This window comes from Oryza brachyantha, chromosome 8 (assembly GCF_000231095.2).
Source record: "Oryza brachyantha chromosome 8, ObraRS2, whole genome shotgun sequence".
NCBI classification, from domain to species: Eukaryota; Viridiplantae; Streptophyta; class Magnoliopsida; order Poales; family Poaceae; genus Oryza; species Oryza brachyantha.
Genome location: NC_023170.2, coordinates 932,661 through 953,112, shown reverse-complemented (window position 1 = coordinate 953,112; position 20,452 = coordinate 932,661). Strand labels below are relative to the sequence as shown.

General features: G+C 40.6%; 5 protein-coding genes across 6 annotated transcripts; all 5 read right to left on the bottom strand.

Annotated features, from left to right (window-relative positions):
• Positions 1-622: 622 nt before the first annotated feature.
• LOC102722977 (chromodomain-helicase-DNA-binding protein 9-like) lies at positions 623-3,579 on the bottom strand. Its single transcript, XM_006659714.3, has 6 exons — positions 2,871-3,579; positions 2,607-2,715; positions 1,918-1,973; positions 1,602-1,763; positions 1,288-1,404; positions 623-1,112 (listed from the first exon to the last, which is right to left on the bottom strand). Exons 1-6 carry the CDS (start codon positions 3,540-3,542, stop codon positions 1,014-1,016), a joined length of 1,215 nt encoding a protein of 404 aa, XP_006659777.3. The 5' UTR covers positions 3,543-3,579; the 3' UTR covers positions 623-1,013.
• A 765-nt stretch (positions 3,580-4,344) lies between these two features.
• LOC102722696 (RNA-binding protein 48-like) lies at positions 4,345-7,236 on the bottom strand. 2 transcript variants are annotated; one of them, XM_006659713.3, is made up of 8 exons: positions 7,027-7,236; positions 6,855-6,938; positions 6,647-6,727; positions 6,154-6,293; positions 5,905-5,998; positions 5,184-5,253; positions 4,844-4,906; positions 4,345-4,762 (listed from the first exon to the last, which is right to left on the bottom strand). In XM_006659713.3, exons 1-8 carry the CDS (start codon positions 7,077-7,079, stop codon positions 4,685-4,687), a joined length of 663 nt encoding a protein of 220 aa, XP_006659776.2. In that variant the 5' UTR covers positions 7,080-7,236; the 3' UTR covers positions 4,345-4,684. The 2 variants fall into 2 exon arrangements, with proteins under 2 accessions (XP_006659776.2, XP_015695971.1); XM_015840485.2 differs by having other exon boundaries at positions 4,671-4,762; positions 4,844-4,923.
• A 1,231-nt stretch (positions 7,237-8,467) lies between these two features.
• On the bottom strand, positions 8,468-11,322 carry LOC102721384. Its single transcript, XM_006659007.3, has 9 exons — positions 10,985-11,322; positions 10,821-10,887; positions 10,552-10,629; positions 9,942-9,994; positions 9,494-9,577; positions 9,342-9,394; positions 9,187-9,251; positions 9,025-9,083; positions 8,468-8,759 (listed from the first exon to the last, which is right to left on the bottom strand). The coding sequence occupies exons 1-9, from the start codon at positions 11,282-11,284 to the stop codon at positions 8,670-8,672; spliced, it is 849 nt and encodes a 282-aa protein (XP_006659070.1). The 5' UTR covers positions 11,285-11,322; the 3' UTR covers positions 8,468-8,669.
• A 1,111-nt stretch (positions 11,323-12,433) lies between these two features.
• Positions 12,434-16,570, bottom strand: LOC102721100 (COP9 signalosome complex subunit 3). Its single transcript, XM_006659006.3, has 11 exons — positions 16,261-16,570; positions 16,043-16,164; positions 15,674-15,920; positions 15,539-15,596; positions 15,373-15,462; positions 14,075-14,137; positions 13,661-13,750; positions 13,303-13,461; positions 13,108-13,229; positions 12,792-12,864; positions 12,434-12,707 (listed from the first exon to the last, which is right to left on the bottom strand). Exons 1-11 carry the CDS (start codon positions 16,446-16,448, stop codon positions 12,639-12,641), a joined length of 1,281 nt encoding a protein of 426 aa, XP_006659069.2. The 5' UTR covers positions 16,449-16,570; the 3' UTR covers positions 12,434-12,638.
• Positions 16,571-17,669: 1,099 nt separating this feature from the next.
• Positions 17,670-20,407, bottom strand: LOC102722416 (probable adenylate kinase 7, mitochondrial). The gene is made up of 4 exons (XM_006659712.3): positions 19,915-20,407; positions 18,755-18,895; positions 18,401-18,652; positions 17,670-18,160 (listed from the first exon to the last, which is right to left on the bottom strand). The coding sequence occupies exons 1-4, from the start codon at positions 20,296-20,298 to the stop codon at positions 18,008-18,010; spliced, it is 930 nt and encodes a 309-aa protein (XP_006659775.2). The 5' UTR covers positions 20,299-20,407; the 3' UTR covers positions 17,670-18,007.
• Between the last annotated feature and the right edge of the window lie 45 nt (positions 20,408-20,452).

The window sequence follows — 20,452 nt, the reverse complement described above, 5'->3', positions numbered from 1 at the left end:
ATTTATATTTATATGAAAATTAATAAGATTAGCATGTTAAATTTCTCAGAGCAGCATCACTCTAGCTGCTAGAGTGGCATACAGAGGCTGAGAGTGCTTTTTTTAATAGAATCTTCATGAAAAATGGCAATTATAATAATATCTACATGTTTTAATATTTTATATGCATGGACTTTTAGACTCATATTCAAAAAAATAATGTAAATATTTAAAAATATATATTATGTTTAAAGTAATAGTGATAAATGAGTCACAACAAAATAAATGATGTTTCAAACAAATAAATAGACGAATGATCTAATTTTATATCTAAAATTTAAAACTTCGTGCATTAGATATATATTATGTGGAAACTTTTGTGTTTTGTATAACTTCGACCATATTAGTATGGGGTAATACATGAGATTTTATCAAAATTACTTTAAAATATATTAAACTTTTTAATAACGATGTAACTAAATTGTTTAAACTCTTTAGGATAATAAAATATTTTATGTATAGGATTAAAATTTAGTCAAACATGACAACCGCGGCTATCCGTGGTGAATTCAACATATTTGAAATATCAACATAAAGCTAACCAAATATGAAGATTCAGTTCCATATTCAACAGAGGCTTGCCTGATCGGTGCTTGTATACTATCTACTTATTCCTGCTAAATTTACAGATAAATCATCTCACGAAATAATTCACAGATACATGTAAATTGCTAACTTATCGATCCAACATCACTCTAGCTGCTAGAGTGGCATATATATAGAGGCTGAATGTGCTTTCCTCCGTTCTAAGATTTTTCTTGGAAATATAGCAGTAATAATAGTTTGATTAACTTATAAAATAACGTGATCATGTTAAGCAGGTAAAAACTAGAGGTTCATCACCGTTTATAGATCACAAATAATGAGCACGTTTCAAGTAAAATGTATACATGTGTATATAACCTATGATCTGCTTATGGTATGATCTTCATATATGGTTTTTCAAGACGGACAAGAATAGAAGACCGCCCAAATCAGACACTCAGGAGCTTCAGATATGGATAATCCTTTTGCATCCTCTCCTTCGAAAGAATGTCATCCTCATCTTGAGGTGCCCATAAAACGTGAACACCCTGAAGAAAACAATATGTCCAATTCATTAACTACTCAACAAACAGATGATATCTGAAAAGTAGCAGAAGCGAGATTACTCATTGGTAAATTCAAGCTGCATTTTCCTAGCTTGTCTTGCACACCAAGAAGCAGTTGTGCTAGCTTATGAAACGCAAAGGGAAGCATTCTCCATACCTGAAGATCTCTTTGACGTGTTGAGTTCAGCTTTGCTAAAGCAGCTTCAAGATCTGCGGAGCTTCTGATCGCTTCGGGGAAATCCAATGTTCCATCAGCAGCAACAAGAATGGTTAACTGGACAATTAGATATTAGAACAAATCGACAGTTAATACATCGGATTAATAAGAATGTCATTTTTCCTCGGGGAAAATGTTAGTTCATCCTAAGAATCAACATGCTTTAGACGCAATAAAAACCGGATACTGAAACGAAATGCAGATGACAAATATTGCAGGAAGCATTTTACTAGCATGGAACAATTGTAGCATACCACTATATACTCATTTTTGCTCCCATCTGTCTTTGTGGAGTATACTTTCTTTCTCTTAATTCCTTCCAAATTAGAAAGTGTTTCCTCATCAAATTTTCTTCTTTCTTCCAACGAAATTTTCTTAAAATGGCCATTCCATGAGTACTCACTGTCTTCGTCAACCTAAAATAAATGATAAGGCAAAATTGTAAGATTCACTGAGTAATGCGAGTGGACGGAATAAATATACTAGAGCTGTCAAAATTAAGAATAAAAACTATGTGTATATATACATAAACAATATCTATCAGTCTCCAATAGTGTTTATATTTCTTACTGATAAGCTTGTAGACATGTAGTAATCCTTGTGGCGGAGCAACGAAGATATGGTCTCTGAAATAAGGCGGAACATCAGATACTGTTTATATGGATAGCGGTCATAGATATCCGTATGTTGTATTAGAAGTAACATCATTTGAAAAACATATTTATGAAACTGTTTAACTACCATTCTGTCCCATGGACAAATGGATTAATTTCTGCAAATGCTATTACTTAATACTTATTCAACTGACATGCACATATGGACCATATATATCTGAACTTCTTTCAAAGGACTGGCCATGGTCTATGGCTCTAAGCACAAATACATACTACTTTCAAATTATCCATAAAAGTTCAGTTCCAAAATTCCGCTTCAGGTCTGTAATTTGTGGAATTACCTGCATATTTGACTAACGTCAAATTAAAGGGTACGGTAGATAACTGATAAGGCACCAACGATATCTCAATGGCACGTACAGAAGAAAGATGAAAGACAAGTATGCAACAAGAGCAGCGACTTGAATCATTCAAACTGAACAAAACATTGAGGTGCATCTCACCTTATAGTCAAGTTGCACAACACACTAGTACAGAGGTAGAACAAAAAAAAAAGAGTAGAATCAAACTGAATATCTGAATGTATCTGACAACTAAAAAACATCGTCAAGAATTTGATTTGAAAGAATTTAGAATAGGCATTACCGGTCAATATGAACTTGTACCAGCGTCGGCTAGAACCTCCCACCCTCTCAGCAATCTTGTTCAGATCCTTTTGGAAGGACTTCGCCGCAGCCACACCACGCAATGCAACCTAATCCAATTTCCAGTAACAGAGATAAGAAGAGATCATCAAGTGAGATAAATACACCATTGGTCAATTGATCGATCACTAATAATCTCAAGAAAGCCGGTTCGAAATCGAATTGCTTGTACAATTCACTAATTCAGAGATTCAGAGAAACTAACCTGTAGCTTGATCACACTGATGGTCCTCGGTGGTGGGAGATTCTTCTTGATGAGGAAGAAGAGGCCGAACACTAGGCCAGCGAAGCCTGATACTACCCAGAACTTCTCCCACGGGGTCAGGACCACCTGAGGCGGCGGCGGGGGAGGAGGCGCCACCGTGCCGACCGATTCGTGGGTCTCCTGATCTACCTCCTCCGTCTTCTTATCCTTCTTGGGTGAGGAGGACGAAGAAGACGAGGACCACCACGAGTCGCCGCTGGAGGACCACGAAGAAGAGGAAGACGAGGAAGAAGAAGAGGAAGACGAGGAATAGGAGGACGAAGAGTCAGAGGAGCAGCCGCCCATGGAGCCGCCGGACAAGGCGAGCGCGGCGTGCGGGGTCGCCACCGCAGCGGCGGCAACGGCCGCGGAGGCGAGCAGCGGGGCCGGATGATCCGTTGCGTTCCTCTTGCGCGGCTCCGCCGCCGCCGCCGGCGCCGGGTCGGCGGCCGGCAGCGCGTGCGGCGGTCGTCCCATGACGGACGACGTCGTCGCGGCACGCAACGCGGCGGCGGGTGACCGGAGGAGCAGCGGCGCGGAGGGGAAGCGGAGGTGGGGGTTGCACGGCGGCGAGCGGCATGGCGTTGGGGGGAGAGGACGCGCGGGAAGCAGCAAGCTTGCGGCGATCGCCATGGGGAGGGAGGGTTTAGGGTTTTGACGTCGGCACGGCCGCACGGCCACGTCGAGAATCAATCGAATTTAACGATGAGTAGTACAAGAGAAGAGAATGCTTTTTCAAAAAATTTGTTGAGTTCATCTTAAAAAAATATTAGACTGCCCCAAATTTAGGATAGAAGTAAGTTAATTTTAGGCATGGTGTAAATATTAGAAATATATTTGATAACTTGTTAGAGATATATTTTCTATCTCAATTTTTAAAATTCAGTTTTATGGATTAATTTTATACGTCTTGGAGACACTCTTAAAAATACCCTAAATTTTAGAAAAATTATTGTTTAGACACGATTAGACTTACATCAAACTTGATAATGTACTTGTCGCTTAAGCAAATTTCATTGATCGATTGGTGATGAGTAACACGTGCACATTTATTGCGGTTTATGGACAGAAACATGAGATTTGGCTGATTTCTTCTTCCCGTTTCCACTGAAGCTTATAAACTAAAATTTAAATTTTTAGTCTTAAATTTAGATTTAATTTTAAGAATTTCTTACTAAAATTTATTTTTAGCATTGACTTTTAAATCGCTAAGAACACATACACACATACACATATATATATATATATATAAGCTTTAGTCCGTACACTCATTCTCCATACACAACATTTTACCCATAAGTCCGTACGCTATGAGTAATTAACAGGTACGTTAAGTCTATAATTCGAATCGGATATGACGGGTTATAACAAAAGAAAAGTAACCGGTTGAGCTTGCACAATGGCTCAATTTCAAGTAAATATAGGGTGCACGATCAACTTTCTTGAAACATAAGTGTTCCAAAATTGCATTGCTCTCTTCCCTATTTTGTCACCTCCATCGTTATATCAGAAATGCTATTAAACATATGTATCAGATTTAATATCTAGATATCAGGCCGGTCTAGAACGGTATATCTATTTTTAGCTTTCCTTATCGGGAAAACATAACTACAAAATTACTTCCTCACAAAATTTAAAAGGATACTTTTACAACCGAACGAGAATATAGACAACAAGTCAGCGTTATTGTACACTACTTTCTACCAATTATAAAACCTATTGCAAGTAGATGAATAAAAAATGCATGTTCTACACCATCCCATGATATCATATATTCATATTCGTCTACGGTTATCGATCCTTGGTTTCTTGGATGTAACTACAGCATTGGAATTGTCGCTGCTGGATTGTATCTGAAATTTTGAAAAGAGAACATTTAGCTTACCCACAAATTTAGTTACTGCAATGATAGACACACACAGAGATGATCTTACCTTGTCAAGCTTCTCCCTGACTAGTTTCACTGTTGCGTTCATGGACTTGGATGGAAAATAATCCTACAGAAAAGTATTTTCTCCACAAATTGGTAAAAGTACTAAGTTTCAGTATCATGGCAGGGCATACAAATTTGTTCAGTATCATGAACAAAAGGCAAGTTGCCTTATAGCACTAAATGATCTGTTAAATAAATATCCTACTTTTCAATGAATAACATCTTGGTTCTCATCTAGAGTCTAAACATTATCTTGCTACTGCTGTACTGCATACTTTATTAGAGGATACATACTGCTGTACCGCACACTTTAATAGGATACATACTGCTGTACTGCATACCTTATTAGAGGATACATGACTGAAACGAGGATCGTCAATCTGAGAAGAATGAAGTGTTTTCGTGTATTCCCTGAAGAGGATAAAGATTTAACTTCAGAAGATAGATAATATTGGTGTATACCCCTTCAATCAGAGAAGAGCCAGATAGGTTTTTGGCTTAGCATTGTAGTTCCACATCATTCAGTATTTACTTCTAACAGTGTGAAAGATTACATAAAAGAAGGCAAGTGTGTGTAATTGTATCAAAATGGAGTCCATTCCTTAGAAGGAACACACCAAATCTTGGTTGGTACATGGTAGTGCTGAGTCTGAAATGTACAAACTGATGCATAAAAGCTCCAGAGCAAAACAAACATGAAAACTAGAAGTATTTCAGTCTTTTGATTAAGCATTACTAATTTCTCTTTTAATTTTTTCTGTGCCAAGATCTCAATTTCGTTTGTCAAACCAACTGTAGCGGCTAAGGTATGCATGGACAATGGGTGTCCATCTTCATATAATCGATTCAAATGTCATATATCAACAAAGATATTGATATGAGGGTAACTTCTGAATTGAAAATGGCTAAACGGCATGGTTAACAGGAATGGACTTTAGGAGATAAACGATTATAGACTGGGATGATCAATGAGTAACTGGTGGCCAACTTTCTCTTTTACAATGTTTACAAACATACACATAATGACATAAAAACAAACTGATAGCAGTACGCTATGCTAACCTCTTATTAGAATTCATCTGGTGATGTGAATTCCCAGAAGATGACCCCTGACCTGGATAATGATGAGATAGCTCTTCAGGTCTTCCAGAAGTTGCTGAGGCAGATAAAACAAAGCAAACATTTAGTTCTAACTGACCATAACTATCCAAGCAAGATAATCAACCAATGTTGATAGTCGTCGAAGAAAAATGTTTATATGTTGTCATTGTATAATAACAAAGGAAAAATAAAAGGAACATGAAACCACACATTTCATTCGGGCAAGGACTTCCTTTCTCCTGACTTCCAGTTTCTCCTTAGTGTCCAAAAGACTCTCAAACTGAGGGGCATATGACACCTGCAGCAGGTTTCCAAGAAATACAGACTCATCCAACTTCCTCTTTGCAAACCTGACACATCAAAACGTTTCTAATAAATGTTCCTGAGAACAAAAAAACACACTTGCGTTCTGGCAAATAATAGCTCCAGATTTGTTCCCAATCGCTAACAATCGGACCACAAGATGTGAACTAATACAAGCTGTAGTCCCAAATCCACTACTCAAAACTGTTATCAAAAGGAGACAAATTGATCTCAGAAAATAGAAGCCTACAAAACACAATTTTAATAATTGTCATTGTTTGAAATGATGGCAGCTAACATTTTTGATTCATTGTGATTGTGTGAACTTTCTTTTTTTTCATATCCCTGAATTGAAATACTGGAAAAGGACCGAGAAGAGAGCCTTTTGGTTAACAATCACCTGGCATTGCTGACATGCGAGAACTTGATGAAGAAAACATCGGTGTAAGGCTCACAGTCCTCAGCATCCATGGGCGTGCACCTAAATCACCAATCAATTAAGGGGAAAAACATTACAGGAAGCTGTTGGTACGAGTCAGTAGCATGGCGTGGCGGCGTAGAATCGGAGAGGGATCGGTGAGAGAGAGAGAGAGAGAGAGAGTACTGACTCCTCTACTGGGCCGTAGGTGGCGAAGAGATTGGCGAGCTCGTCGCCGCAGCCGAGCGACGGCACGTTCCGCACGACGAGGTACCTGCGAGCGAGCGACGTCGAAGGGATCATCAGGAGGGAGGAATTTGATGGAGAGCGTTTGGAAGAGGCAAGGGTTGGGCGACGCGCACTTGGACTCGTCGCAGACCGTGTAGACGCGCACGGCGGCCGCCTCCCGCGGCATCCCGCCGCCGGCTACGAGGGAGGACGAGCAGCAACCGATGAGGGAGGGAGGGAGGGAGGGAGGGAGGGAGAGAGAGGATGCGAGGACGGAGGAGGCCGCCGCTGGGTGGCGCGCACGACGTCGCCGCCGCCGCCGTGAGAAACCTGCTGCGTGCGGCCCCTGGATCGATTGGGGAAGAAACGGGAAAACGGGTATTTTAGCTTAGGCTTGTAAACCAAAATTTTAATTTTAGAATCTAAATTTAAAGTTAATTTTAGAGTTTTTTTAATTATGGCTTATTTTTCATACCTTTGAGATAGCTAAGAATAAGTATATAAAAATTCTATTGATAAATTATATTTTAGTTATTAATAAATTGTTTCACTTATACTTATAAGGCAAAAAGACGAGAGTGTGTTATTAAGATATGTCTCTCACAGTACTATTTCTCATTTTCTACTATCTCGGTTTCGGAATTAAAAAGATACACTATGTTAGAGCAATTATAATAGCAGACAGTAAGCCAACTAAATACTGATATGGAGGAAGTGGGAGGAGAGAGAATAAGTAAGTTGTAATCTTATAGCCAGCTCGGACACCAGAATCAAGAAATTCTATAAGAGAGATAAGTAGGTCATACATTAATGACGAAGAGCTAACTACTATGGATAGATAAAAAAAGCTATAAAGAGTCTTATCACCGACTTATTAGCTATACAGTCGTACCACAATACTACTTTCTTATGTTCCTACTTCATATAGTTAAGAATATAATAAGTTTTAGAGCTAGGCATGGGTATTAATAAACTTAATAAAATAGTTGACAAGATTAATTAGGTGGGAAGGAAGAAGCTTTTGATTGGTTAAGAGGCGAATGTTTTTAGATAAATTTTGAATGTTATATGTTAATATATTTTGACGGATGGGATAATGCATTTATCAGTTTTTATGACTTCAATGGACAAATAACATTCGTCGTTCAGGTTGCGAGAAGAGTGCAAATGAATATGATAGTGGCATGGAGATGGAGATGCCATTTGATAATGGCATTTGGCGAAGCCCTGATGCGAATGGTATTGTAGTGTAGCATGTTTTTTATGCTGGTGTTACTGGTGTAAATCCCAAATTTCTCAAGAGTCCATGCAAATATAACCGAGTCTCAGATTGCATACTGCACTGCAAGTCATATCCCGTTATACATTAGTGACAAATGGTAACCAATTCATAAGATTTGACCCCCAAAAAAGGTTAGATGGATCGCTTAAATACTTTGTAACTCATGGCCTCGCCCCCCATCATCTCAATGATTTATCCACAGCGTAATTTGCATTTCAAAAAAACATATTTGGATTAATTGCAGGGAAGGAAAAACACAAACATGTCCAGTTCACATCATGGACAAAGCAACAGAGAATGCCATATGGTGCAAAACACTACGAAATGTCAATGTTGCTGGCTTGTTGCTGCATCAGCGGCACATTTACATCTCAATGGCTGATTAAACATGTTACTATATTTTCTTTTCCCTCTGCAAACAAGTGGTATGAAGTTAACGATTCAACAATGTCTTCAGAATCTCTTCGCTGATAAAAACCACGGGAACTGCAACAGTCAGATAGGGACACCATAGTTCACAATCTTCGAGAGCGTGGTGCTAAGTACTCTCTTCTCCTTCTTCACCTGAGAAGCTAGGCCAGATATCTGCAATTCAAAATAACATTCTTATAAACTAATATTACAGGATTCCCATCTTCAGAATACTATCTTATCTTATGTAAAATTGATTTCTGGTAAAGTAATGTACTGCTGCAATTATGACATATGAAACAATGAAAAATAATTTATGTGCACCTATTATTTTTCTAATAAAATCTATGTAGCATGAAAAAAAATGTAGTGAAAGGTTCAACATCATCTGACTATTCCAGTAAACATCACAGTACAAAGACAATAGAACTATACTGACCTCTGATCGAAATTCAGATGCATGTGCTCTGGGAAGCTGACCAAGAATGCTCTTGAGACCTAATAGGAAACGGCTCATCATATGAAAAATTCAAGACGAGGCAATTTTCATTCTGAAATTCCAGTGTCACACAAGAAGGCAATAGCACAAGGAATTACACACCTACTGCTTGGTTTTCAATATCACCTATCTGGTTCAGCTCACTTTGAATGGCACGGCCTTCTTCCCTGAAACAAGTAGACATCAGCCCAATGCTGTATTAGAGAAAGGAAAACAAATAAATGGTAAAAGTTATCTAAAAGAAAAAGGAGATGTGCCTGAGTGTATTCCATCCTTTCTGAAATCTTTTTTCAGCAGTTGCTGCTCTATCCTGGATTGCATATATAATAAATCAGCCATGAAGAATATTTGAACTTAAAATGCCAATTTGACAACAGATGATAGTTTTCAACTAAATAAAGAAATTTACCATCAACTTTTGGCTTTCATTGGACACAAGATTGACAGTTTGTCGCATGTGATTCACCTCAGCTTGGATGCCAGAAAGAAGGGTCTGCGATATGGAAACTTATGTAACACAATCAACATATATCATATTCATTTCAAAGGAAAATCAGCCCTGCAGTTTATTTTTTGATGCATGTAGGTAGCATGCATGAACTTCATGAAAAAAATTATGCTGTTTCTAGACGAATTTGTGTTTTCAGTTCGTGTCAGAACAAAGGCGTGTATAACAACATTGTTCGTGACAGTAATAATGAGCACTAAAGTGTTATATCCAATAGGTGTGGACTGTGAAAACAAGCTGTAAGCAAGATGGTGGATGCTACTTTCAAGATATGGAGGTAAGTGGGTAGCAAGTAGCAATGTCAAGGATTCATGAAAAGGCGCTAGCTAAACTGACAGTCGGTGCTTACCTCCTTGCTTACGAATATGCGTCGGACTCGTTGGATCAGGTAGCTCCTTGGCCCTGCAACGAATTTTAGCTTCTTAAACAATTACACATCAAACTTCCATTGCATCAACGTCCATTCAATTTTTGTGCCATCAGATACTAGGCAGCTAGCTCTATGGTGTATAGGCTGATAATTTGAAACTGAAATTCACAATCTCAATGTTTCTTATAGAATTAACAGAACCCAGTTATCAGAATAATGTGATGAACTGGCAATTATAATACCATTTGAACTGAAAAAAATCTCCTCGTGATGTTTAAGTTGGATCTAATTAATGAGCCCAAAGAGGTGCCGGTACATTTCAATCAAATGTAGGTAGCATATTTAAAAATCAATTCCAAAAGTCTATTGTTGTTGTCACAGGATATTTCGACTTGCATTACATAAATAATTCAATTTAAATGGTACTGAGTACTGACAGTGCATCATGTGTAAAGCATTCCAGAAGCAAGTATTCCTTTGTGAATGTAACAAACAAGAAACGACGCCACCAGCTAAAGTCTAGGACAAACAGCTGAAACTTCTCCAGTATAGAACAACAAAACAAATGATTTCCAGTAAATTATATTACTTTTGAACAGCACAATTCCCGCAATTGTAGTGGAGCCTGCAGCAATTCTTGGATGCTCAATCGCCACGATGACACTCTCTGCAAACATGGTAACCGAAAACTCAATATCTAATCGAACATCAAAAGACACGGCACAAATTCATCAATAAACAACACCATCTAAAACTATATAAGCAATCGAAATCCAATTATTAGACATAAAACAGACCGACATTACGCATCAATCCGTAAATTTATAGTTTTTGAGTTACGAAGGTACTAAAAGGTACCTTTGATCTTGCCGAATACCATCTGCTCGTGAGCCATGTACTCGTTCTTTATCCATTCCAACTTCTCCTAAGATTAGAGGGGGGAAAGGGTTCGAGCTTTAGCAAATTTGGCAATTTGCCGAGATCGACCGGAGCGAGCGGAATGGGATAAAAAAAGGCACCACCTTTGCGATGAGCGTGAGGCCCGGGAAGGCGGCAAGGGCGTCGGCCTTGGCCGAGGAGGCGGCTTCTGCCGCGGCGGCGGCGGATGACCGGGAGTGGGCGATGGCGGTGTCGACGGCAGCCCTGGCGGCGGCGGCCATGTCGGCGCCGAGGGCCTCACCCCGGCGGGTGAGGTCCGCGGCCGCAGCCGCAGCTGAGGCGGCAGAGGTGGCGACCATGGAGGAGATGGAGCCGCTCTCCGTGTGCTGCTGCGGCGGCGGGGGCGGCGGCGAGTCGCCGGAGCTAGCGGGCCCGTCGGTCATGGTGGTGCGGTGTGCCGGTGTGGACCCAATGGGCCGAACCAAACGTGAGCTTTTGCGCAGTACATAGAATACGCTTCCTGACTTTGAATGCGTATTCTTGGAAGACTCAACACGTACACCGCCTTTGTCTAAATTTAGCTCAGGTTTGTCATAATTCTGTAGCACCGCAAAGTTCACAGCTCAGTAGACATAAAAAGGATTTGGCCAAGTATATTCTAAAGAAAAATAGGTGTCTTCAACTACCATACTTATTTACTTATTTAGTACAACGCAGACGCTCACGCATACCGCCTCGCTGTAAATTCGCTCAAGTGCTACTGAGACCTTTATAACCACTAGATTACACAGGTTCTTTCGCAACTACCATACTTATTCTATCCCAAAATAAAATAACTCATACATTTTTAACTGACGTAATCAAGAAAACAAAATATTTTATCCATTCAATACCCTTAACTACCAAAACATAAATATTTTATGTTGTTTATCAAAAGTTAGGGTTAAAAAAATAATTTGATATTTATCAGTAAATATGTTGCGAACAAAAGTGGGAGGAGAGGTGGTGGTGATAAGATGGTGAAAATTTTAAGTGAAAAATGATTGATGCTATAAGAAATCCTTATATTTTGTAATGGATAAAGTACTTTGCTATTAATGAGGTTTATTTTTGATCATTTGTCTCCCTCGTTAATTCCTTAGAAAGTAGTTGATGGACAAAGTAGAGATATCATTCGAATATCATTCATAACTACTCTGTCTCAAAGTGTAACTACGGAGGGGTATCAAAAAAATTTGAATATTTACTCTCATTTTATATTTCAAAATACGAGCATTTATTCTCCCATGTCATGGCTCGATGGCAAAATGCTCAATTTCAGTCTCGATTCTGAAGCCAGGATATCAAATTTCAGGATGACAAAAATGCTCAATTTTAATCTTAAGGCAGTATATACGATCAGATTTCACAAAACAAATTCATTCCAAAATTGCATTTCAAGATGTAACATTTTTTAAACAGCTTGGATTGAAGTTCGCTGCAATGGTCATACCTTACCAAGCACAAGCATGTGATCAGCAACCGCAGAAAACAATCACCGCATAACCAACAGATCACAATACGTCAATACCGCACAAAAATGGGGGCAAAACCAGCAAAAGGTATCCAAGAGGAGAGCTGATTCGATAAATTCTACCAACTGATTCACAGTGACCTCTGCTTCAAAAGCTCCATTCATTTAACGCCAGAATTTACATGGTTTAAATTTGATGGCTGGAATTTACGGATCAAACTGATAATCGTGAGAACAGCTAGTTTGACTAATGTACTTCTGAGTAGCATAATGCAGAGACCATCTCAAAAATATTTGTGTGGAACTGAGTCGAAGTCATCATACTCGAATCTTCCACCACGCTCCCTTCCAGTCTGCATTAAATCCATAAATTCAGCAAACAGCAGAGGGAATCAGCAAGGAAGAAAGTGAAACCTTTCTGAAAGTCTTGAGCTAACCTTCATTAAATATGCAGGATCACACGAAATGTTCTCATCAATAGAAGATAACTTCTTGGACAAAGCCATCAACCTGGCATAATTATGTTTGAGGCTGAATCAGTCTTACAACTCAAAACAATCGATGATTCCTTCATTTTAATTTCTAACCCAGGTATCATATATCTAAGGAGCGAAGTTATCCACACAAATAAGATTGTGTATTGTACTAAATTCGATTCTTGTAAGTGAAAGCTACACGCAAGGTGCCAAAAGCAGGATAAAGGGTGGCCCAGGACAGGATAGAACTTAAGATTGATAAATAGAAGGCCCTTACCTTTGAATAGATGAATCAATACGCTCAACCATCTCACAGCTTTTGTATTGCTCAGGATCTTCCTGAAAGCTGACCATCCCATCCTTCTGGTTTATGGTCGCATGGATCTCACCATCTTCAATCTGGATTGGCGAAATAGTCAAAATATGTGATAGTACAGATAATGTGAGCAGACCTTAGGAAAAAAGCACCTACCATCCTAAGCACATGCATCTCAGCTTCCTTTGGGGTGTTAAGTTGAACAGAACTGGCAATATCCTCAAGCGAAAGAGTCAGGTAGGTCTGTGTCAACCTCTGGATGTTTCGCTTGTACATTGAGGAGAGCACTTGCTTCACAAGTCCAAGGTTGTTGTCCTGAAAAAAGTAAGAAAGGAGGCGGTTCAGATATATCGACAAATAGGTTTGCTACAAAAAACTATCAACAAAATGATGCATAGCATGTCAAGTAGTAGATGGCAACAATAAGTGTAGTTCCCAACAAGGTAAAAGATACAGTATGGAGGGCAGCAGAGTATGGTGGTAACTAAAGCAAGCTGACAAAAGAAATACTCACCGATTGAAACGTCTCAGCATTCAACTGGATATATTCCTCTAATTCAGAGTAGCTACCTTTTCCGTAGCATGTAGACAGGTCAACATAAACCTGAAAGAGGACATTACAAGAACAGCATGAAACATTAATGACTTCAGATGCAACCTAAAAGGGTGTACGCAGTTAAAATTGTAAAAAAGGATGAACTTGATCACTTGATCATCAAGAGCAAGAATAAACTAGCAGCAAAAAAAGGTAAAGAATTGACCAAACCAAAAATGAACAAAGAACCATCACAAAAACTGTCAGAAATAAATTGGTTATATTACCACTAAACAGGGTTAATGCTCAAAGCATTACATTAAACGGCACGCTATTATCAAGCATACATTATTACATAGGATACATTTGAAATTAGGACTCCCCAAAATATACCTGAGCGTGATTTTTCAGGTTCCTTTGAGCAGTTGTAGATGCGTACTTTGGAAATGATGGAACCTGCCATGGGAAATCGCATAAATCTCAGCTTGTAATATTCCTTTTTTATATAAATTATTGAAAATGACCTATATTAGACTTGTAATCTTCCTTTTTTATATAAATTAGTGAACATAACAACCTGTATTAGAGCAACCAGTAAATTGAAGAGAATAAATCTTACTGGTGAGCACATGTAGCAAATGTTGTGTTGTTTATAGTTTGTAATACAATTATGATGATCATATATGCCACATCAATTCAAATGGAAAGTTCTTATACCACTGAATTAATCATATTTCAGATCTATGAACAAAACAAATGTAGGAGATTTGAGTCATCTCATTAAAAGACCAGAATTTAAAAGCTTGGTACATGACTAGATGTGTGCAAATTCTACATTTTAGGAAAAACTAAAAATATCCAGATACAATGAGTGGGAAGAGCGCATGGCCAGAAATGTAGTGGTAATAACTTTTCCTTCTATATTCATGGTTTATGGATTTGGATTTTGGGAACCATGCCGCGTCTGTTGCCAATTTTTTTACCCACTAACAAAACAATAGTCGATTGTTCTCTAGAAATTTGATAGCCCAACATACTGGATAAATTAAAGATGGCAATACATAAGATTACCATTACAAGTCAGTGCATGCAGACCTAGGCATCTAGCCTATTATTCAATTAACAAGGGAAAAGGTACATACCTAAATTTATCTTTCATCACCTCTGTACAAGATGATCATATAGTAGTAATATAGTACGCTAAAAGGTATTATGATATGTTAGATTAGATCCACCTTTACCTAGCAATGGTATCTGAAGTTCTGGACAACATCACATATTCACATATGCTTTACATTATAACATATCACATTTATTTGTTCTAAAATTGTAATCCCAACCAACTTATAGATTTCTAAAATCTTGAAAGGCAACCAAGATTTGGCATAGTGGGTATGTATTCTGGGTGGTCTATGGAGTTACTTATTTTAATTGTGTTTTCTTTCAATTGCAGCCGCATGGAAAGAAAATGCCCTCCTCAACAAATATGGCAGCAACCGACTAGACCGCAAATCTTATGTTAGCCAATGCTGGTGTATATTGATTAGAGATCACTAGATTGCCGGTCAATCCTAAGGGATAACAAGTTTACCACAATTGGGTCTTAACTCACTACCACGATGCAACATTTAGGTCCACAACTCCATACACTAAAGCGGCAGAGGATGCAAAGCAAGTAATAGTGAACATACCTGTCCATTCTGAATGAGCGAAACTAGGATGTATTTCTTGTAAGCTTCAACAGCAATAGCATTCAATGATGACATTGGCGAGGTAACAGCCTGTAAGAATGCTAACATTGTAAGCATTGAATCATTTAAAGACCCAACACAGAATCAAAGCATTTTAATGGCACACATTGTGAAGGAACTCCAGTGCTATAGTGAACTTCTTCAGCCCAATATATATCATCCCCCTGCAAGAGAATGAAGACCAGTAAACAAGCCATACATACTATAAAGCCATAAAGGATAAAGCACATTCCATCCATACCCATAGTAGCAATAGAGAAACAGGTCCTTTGGCTGATGGACTTCAAGTATGTCGTCTTCCAGGATGCTTAGGCCAGCCTTGTACTGCTTCGCGAGCAGGCACAGAAGAAGGTAATCCGCGTGGATCGGGGTGAGCTCTTCAGATGAAGTCTGGATCTTGCGGATTGCTGCCCGCAGAGGGACAATCCCTCTAATCGGCACGTTGAGCTGCATAACCTCATTCTTGAGCACCTTACACACATTCAGAACTGCACATACAAATAGAAGAAAATGGTGGAATTCTTAGTCAGCCTATGAATAATATTTAGTACTAATAACGAATCGACACGCAACAGAATTGGATTCGATTGGATCATCGAACAGCACGCACACTTGTCGGGCGCCATGCGTACTTGCTCCGCCGAGCAGGAGGTGAGGAAATCGGCCATGGTCACCAGGAAGTCCCCGCCACCCTGCGCCCGCAGGTTGGAAGCCGACGACGCGAACGCCTCCCTGCATCGCAAAGTGGGGAAGTCGATTAGCGCGAGGGATTCGAGGAGGGTTGGGGCTAGGGTTTTCGCGTATGGCCCACGGAGGAAGGCAACGCACAGGAGGTAGAGGAAGCCGAGGGAGTGGGCCTGCGGGTGGAGCTGGGCGAGGAAGGGGAGGAGGCCGGCGGAGTGGGCGCGGAGGGGCTCGCCGTCCGCCTGCCTGAGCAGGGTATGGAGGTGCGCCAGCTCGTCCGCGCTGCCGGAGAGGCCCTGGATGTGCGCCACCAGCGTCTCCACCGACTCCATCCCCGCCGCCGCCGAGATCAGTGTCGCGGGATGCTTTGCCCTTCGCCTCGCCGCCGCGCCGCCGCTCGTCGGCTGGGTCGGGGTTTGGTTTCTGCTGCGGCTTGTTTGAGTGTTTGGGTTCGGAGATTGATGATGACGTGATCAACCTTATTTTTGCGAGGATCTGGACCATCCGTTGAGTTAGAGATGTAGCGGGTGATCGAGCCAAATGTCAAAATAATTTATGAATAATTTTTTTATAAAGGCGTTGCGAGCGATCTAAAAGTTCAAAAAACAAAATACAATAAAAAAACTTCAAAATCAATAAATTTAAGTTTTGGCTTATAAACGATAAAGTGATAATACGTGTCACTGCCGTAAAATCAAATGATAAGTGGGATCAACCCCTTTTGGCAGGCCTGCAGCTTCTGTATCCACCTCTTATAGTTCAGCTTCATTAAAAAAAATGATACGAGGAAATGAGTGAGCGGTAGAGTAGCCCATCTTTAAATTTGTATTTGATTTAGAGTTTATTTTACCATAGTTTTTTTTTTATATTGGCTTTTAGATCTATAACAACATGTATATAAAAGTTTTATTCATAATTTTTTATTTGTAAACATGTTAAACGATTATCCCTAGGTCTCCCATAACTCTACTCTAGACTATGCTTTAGAAGTTAAATTTAAGAGTTGGTGCACTACCAAACAAACCCTAATATATGATTCGAGATAGCTAGATTTTAAAATACATCAAAAAAAGTTAGAATTTTGTAAGATGTACATGAGGAGAATTTGCAAAATTCTAACTTTTTTTCTCATATGTGCAAATGCCCAGGTGACAAGAAATAACTAAATAAGTGTTTTTGATTCTACGTGCCTCCGTATGAAAACTCTTTTTAGCGCTATGTGGACATCCACCATTTCTTTATTATTATTATTATTATTATTATTATTATTATTATTATTATTATTATTATATATAATTTAAAATATAGATTAATATAAGGCATGTCACTTCACAAACATATAGTCCAAACCGGTGTTCAATACCATGAGCTGAGAAAGAAACAGAGATTCATCATGACGGTCTCTGTTTCACAACTATTACCAGCGCCCAGAAGAACTAGCAAAAACAGATGCCACAATATAAACAGGAGATATGATATACTCTCTGTGTTGCAAAATGCAAAATATAATTATTTGTAGAATTTAAAACAGTACTACGATATAAACATTTCAGGATCGGTTCTCGAGCTTATATTTTAAAATTGATGTACTATCTTCTTAGAAAACAGGATAAATGAGGCACAAAACAGCAGCCCAAATGGAGGCAAACAAGCTGGTATACTTGCACTCGCAAGTCCAGTATTCTGCATTACAAACATATAAGTGCGTCCGCAAAATCGCTTACATTTATATATCTATGGAAACAGAAAGATCAAAACGACATAGCCGGCTGACTCCTCAGAAGTCAGAACCCACAAACATAGGAATACTACATATGCTGCAGGCTAGGATCACAATCTAGATCCTTAGACTCATTTCAAAGTTCTTTCTCAGACAACACACAAACGATATTTACACAGTGAGTTTGTGCGGTGTCGGGGATGCATCCAGATGCTGGAGGTGTAGGGCGGCAACAAGCCCCTGCCATGTTTCTCCAGGGCGAGCCGACGTCTTCAATTCCATAAGTTTGTGCTGTTTCCTGTAGTATTCTTCCAGTAACTTGGTCTGCATATTACGAGTTCCACATCAGAATCCATCAATTATTATAAGAAACACAAGTATAGATAACTCTGTATGAACTAGTATCATGCCTCGATTCCTCTTAGGATTTAAAATTCTTGCTTCGGAAAACATAAGTTTTTAAGGGCGTAGAAAGACCCCATCGGGAGCAGATTGCAACGCAAAGCTCATCAGATCGATTCTAGTAATACACTCCTCTCCATGGTTCAAGTGGCAAGAATGTACCTGTTCAGCATAAGCACGCATCCTCTCCATTCTTGAGTCCTCCAGACCTAAAACAGCAGCATGTTGCACCTGAGAAGGCCATGTACAGCTTCCTAGGCTCGGATTACAGTCTGTAGACGCAGTTCTGCTAACGTCAAAAAGTTGTCCACAGTGGGGGCAGATGTCACCACCGAACCGCCTCTTCATAAGACAGTTATCAGCACATTTGAAGTTCAGAACCAAGTCAATATCCACAATCTCATCAAGAATCTCCTGAAACATTTGAAAAATAGCCAGATATATGAAATTACTCACTATGTTAAGACATAACTAGATTCAACACATCCACCGAAAAGTCTGTTCTTCAGAACTTACAGCCTGCATGTGAGTGCGTGGGATCCCATCGAGGATGAATCCAGTTTCACCCTTGTTGTATCCTTCCTCGAGACGCTTCGTCAGCAATCCAAATATAATGTCCTCAGGCACAAGCTTCCCTTCATTCACCGAATTAGCAATCTGTCCATGTCCAATGGAGAAATAATTCAGCATATTTGAATACCATATCCCCAAAGTCATAAAATTTCCATTAAGAATAGATTTCCCACTTGTGAAATTATTCTCAACTTGCCAAGCTGCTCCAACCAAACTGAGCTAATTAACCGGACATATAGTTCTCAACTTGAGATTGCCTGCCATGAGAAGCTCTACCGAATACAACCGAACTACCAGCTGTTCAGAGAAAGCTACAGAAGAGCCAGACAAATGGAGGGTACAACACGAGGGCAAAGTGGGAAGACTGCAAATGCAGGCGGCCGCCCGCCACAAGATGCCAAGATCGAAAGTTCCAACCTTGCGAAGTGAAAACCCTAGCCGTGTCGAATTCCCGAATTGCCCTGCGACATCGTGTGGACACAAGCAAATTACGGAGCTGCCCCCGCAGCCATTCGCGAGGGGAGGAGGACGCTCACCAAGAACATGGCCGCCACACTCCTTTTTTTTCCTCCCAGCATCATGCGATCCATTGCAAGAACCAGAAAAATCGAAGAGTGATAATGCTTTTTAAACAAAGCTAGGAAATCTGTTTTATTTGTGAATTACTTTGTGCGGAATAATAAGGGGAAATCACGAATTTGGCTGCTCCGGTGAAAAGCTGTGGCTACGGAGAACTTTTGAGGGAAACATCAAAGAGATCGTAATGATCCAAAGATACGTCACGAGAAATTTCCAGAAGCGGCCCCAAAAAGTGGGCAGGAAACGCAAGAATCTAGCCTGGTCATGATCAACTGAGTTAAATTCTCATGGAAAAGCTCAAATTAGAGATACGCCTCAAGAAAAGGCTTCCAAATTTACTGGAAGCAATAAACCTTCCAAAATTTGTGGCGCGATTCCGACCCGAAATGGCTTAACCAAGCGGAGAAAGATGTAATCGACGAATTAATCGAGAGGAAGAACGAGTAAATCAAATCGGAACAAATCGGTGTGGGAAAAAAATCACGCGGAGAAGCGGATGGTTTGGAGCGAAACGCGGCCGTCACCTTCTTGTAGAGCGAGGACGCCGGGCTGAGCTCCTGCCTGACGAGCGTCCCCATGGAGATGTACGGCACGGCGAGCACCTCGGCGAGGCGCGCGGCGTGCGCGTGCTTCTGCGGACCGGGCCTCCCCATCACCACCCACTGCGGGCCGCCGCCGCCGCCGCCGCCGGTGGGGCACATCTCCGCCACGGGCGCCGACTCCCGCGCGCGCGCCCTCTCCTGCTCCTCCTCCTCCCAGTCGCTCCAGTACGCCTCGTCCTCCACCACGGCCGCCGCCGCCGCCATCCTCCGCCGTGCCACTCCTCCCCCCGCGGAGGAGGCGGGGGCGAGCGCGCGGGAGAGGGGGCGCCGCGCGGCGCCGCCGGCGAGCCGCATGAGGCCGGCCATTCACCCGCGGCGGCTAGGGTTTGCGAGCGGTAGGGTTTTTGCGCTGGTGCGCGTGGCGGCGCGAGGGGGAAGGGAGAGGAGAGGAGAGGAGAGCGAGCTGGTGGTCGCCACGAGTGGGACGCGAGGAGGAAGAGAGGAGCCATTTCCTCGGAGA

Bases quoted from the DNA above. Each gene is read 5' to 3' on its own strand.
- LOC102722416 (XM_006659712.3), bottom strand. From the start codon at position 20,298: ATGGCCGGCCTCATGCGGCTCGCCGGCGGCGCCGCGCGGCGCCCCCTC. The intron at 18,653-18,754 runs GTAAGTTCTGAA...CAAATGTTTCAG, and splicing joins CACGCACTCACATGCAGGCT to GAGATTCTTGATGAGATTGT. The intron at 18,161-18,400 runs GTACATTCTTGC...CGTAATATGCAG, and splicing joins TGCGTGCTTATGCTGAACAG to ACCAAGTTACTGGAAGAATA.
- LOC102722696 (XM_006659713.3), bottom strand. From the start codon at position 7,079: ATGCCGCGGGAGGCGGCCGCCGTGCGCGTCTACACGGTCTGCGACGAG. The intron at 6,728-6,854 runs GTCAGTACTCTC...TTGGTGATTTAG, and splicing joins ACCTACGGCCCAGTAGAGGA to GTGCACGCCCATGGATGCTG. The intron at 4,763-4,843 runs GTAAGATCATCT...TCAAAATTTCAG, and splicing joins TCAGGGAGAAGCTTGACAAG to ATACAATCCAGCAGCGACAA.
- LOC102721384 (XM_006659007.3), bottom strand. From the start codon at position 11,284: ATGACCGACGGGCCCGCTAGCTCCGGCGACTCGCCGCCGCCCCCGCCG. The intron at 9,995-10,551 runs GTAATATAATTT...AATTCGTTGCAG, and splicing joins GGGAATTGTGCTGTTCAAAA to GGCCAAGGAGCTACCTGATC. The intron at 9,252-9,341 runs GCACATCTCCTT...TACTTGTTTCAG, and splicing joins AAAGGATGGAATACACTCAG to GGAAGAAGGCCGTGCCATTC.
- LOC102721100 (XM_006659006.3), bottom strand. From the start codon at position 16,448: ATGGAGTCGGTGGAGACGCTGGTGGCGCACATCCAGGGCCTCTCCGGC. The intron at 15,597-15,673 runs GTATGGATGGAA...ATTCTCTTGCAG, and splicing joins TTTCTCTATTGCTACTATGG to GGGGATGATATATATTGGGC. The intron at 15,463-15,538 runs GTGTGCCATTAA...GCATTCTTACAG, and splicing joins CACTGGAGTTCCTTCACAAT to GCTGTTACCTCGCCAATGTC.
- LOC102722977 (XM_006659714.3), bottom strand. From the start codon at position 3,542: ATGGCGATCGCCGCAAGCTTGCTGCTTCCCGCGCGTCCTCTCCCCCCA. The intron at 1,974-2,606 runs GTAATGCCTATT...GCCTTATTTCAG, and splicing joins GTACAAGTTCATATTGACCG to AGACCATATCTTCGTTGCTC. The intron at 1,405-1,601 runs GTATGCTACAAT...CTAATTGTCCAG, and splicing joins GCAAAAATGAGTATATAGTG to TTAACCATTCTTGTTGCTGC.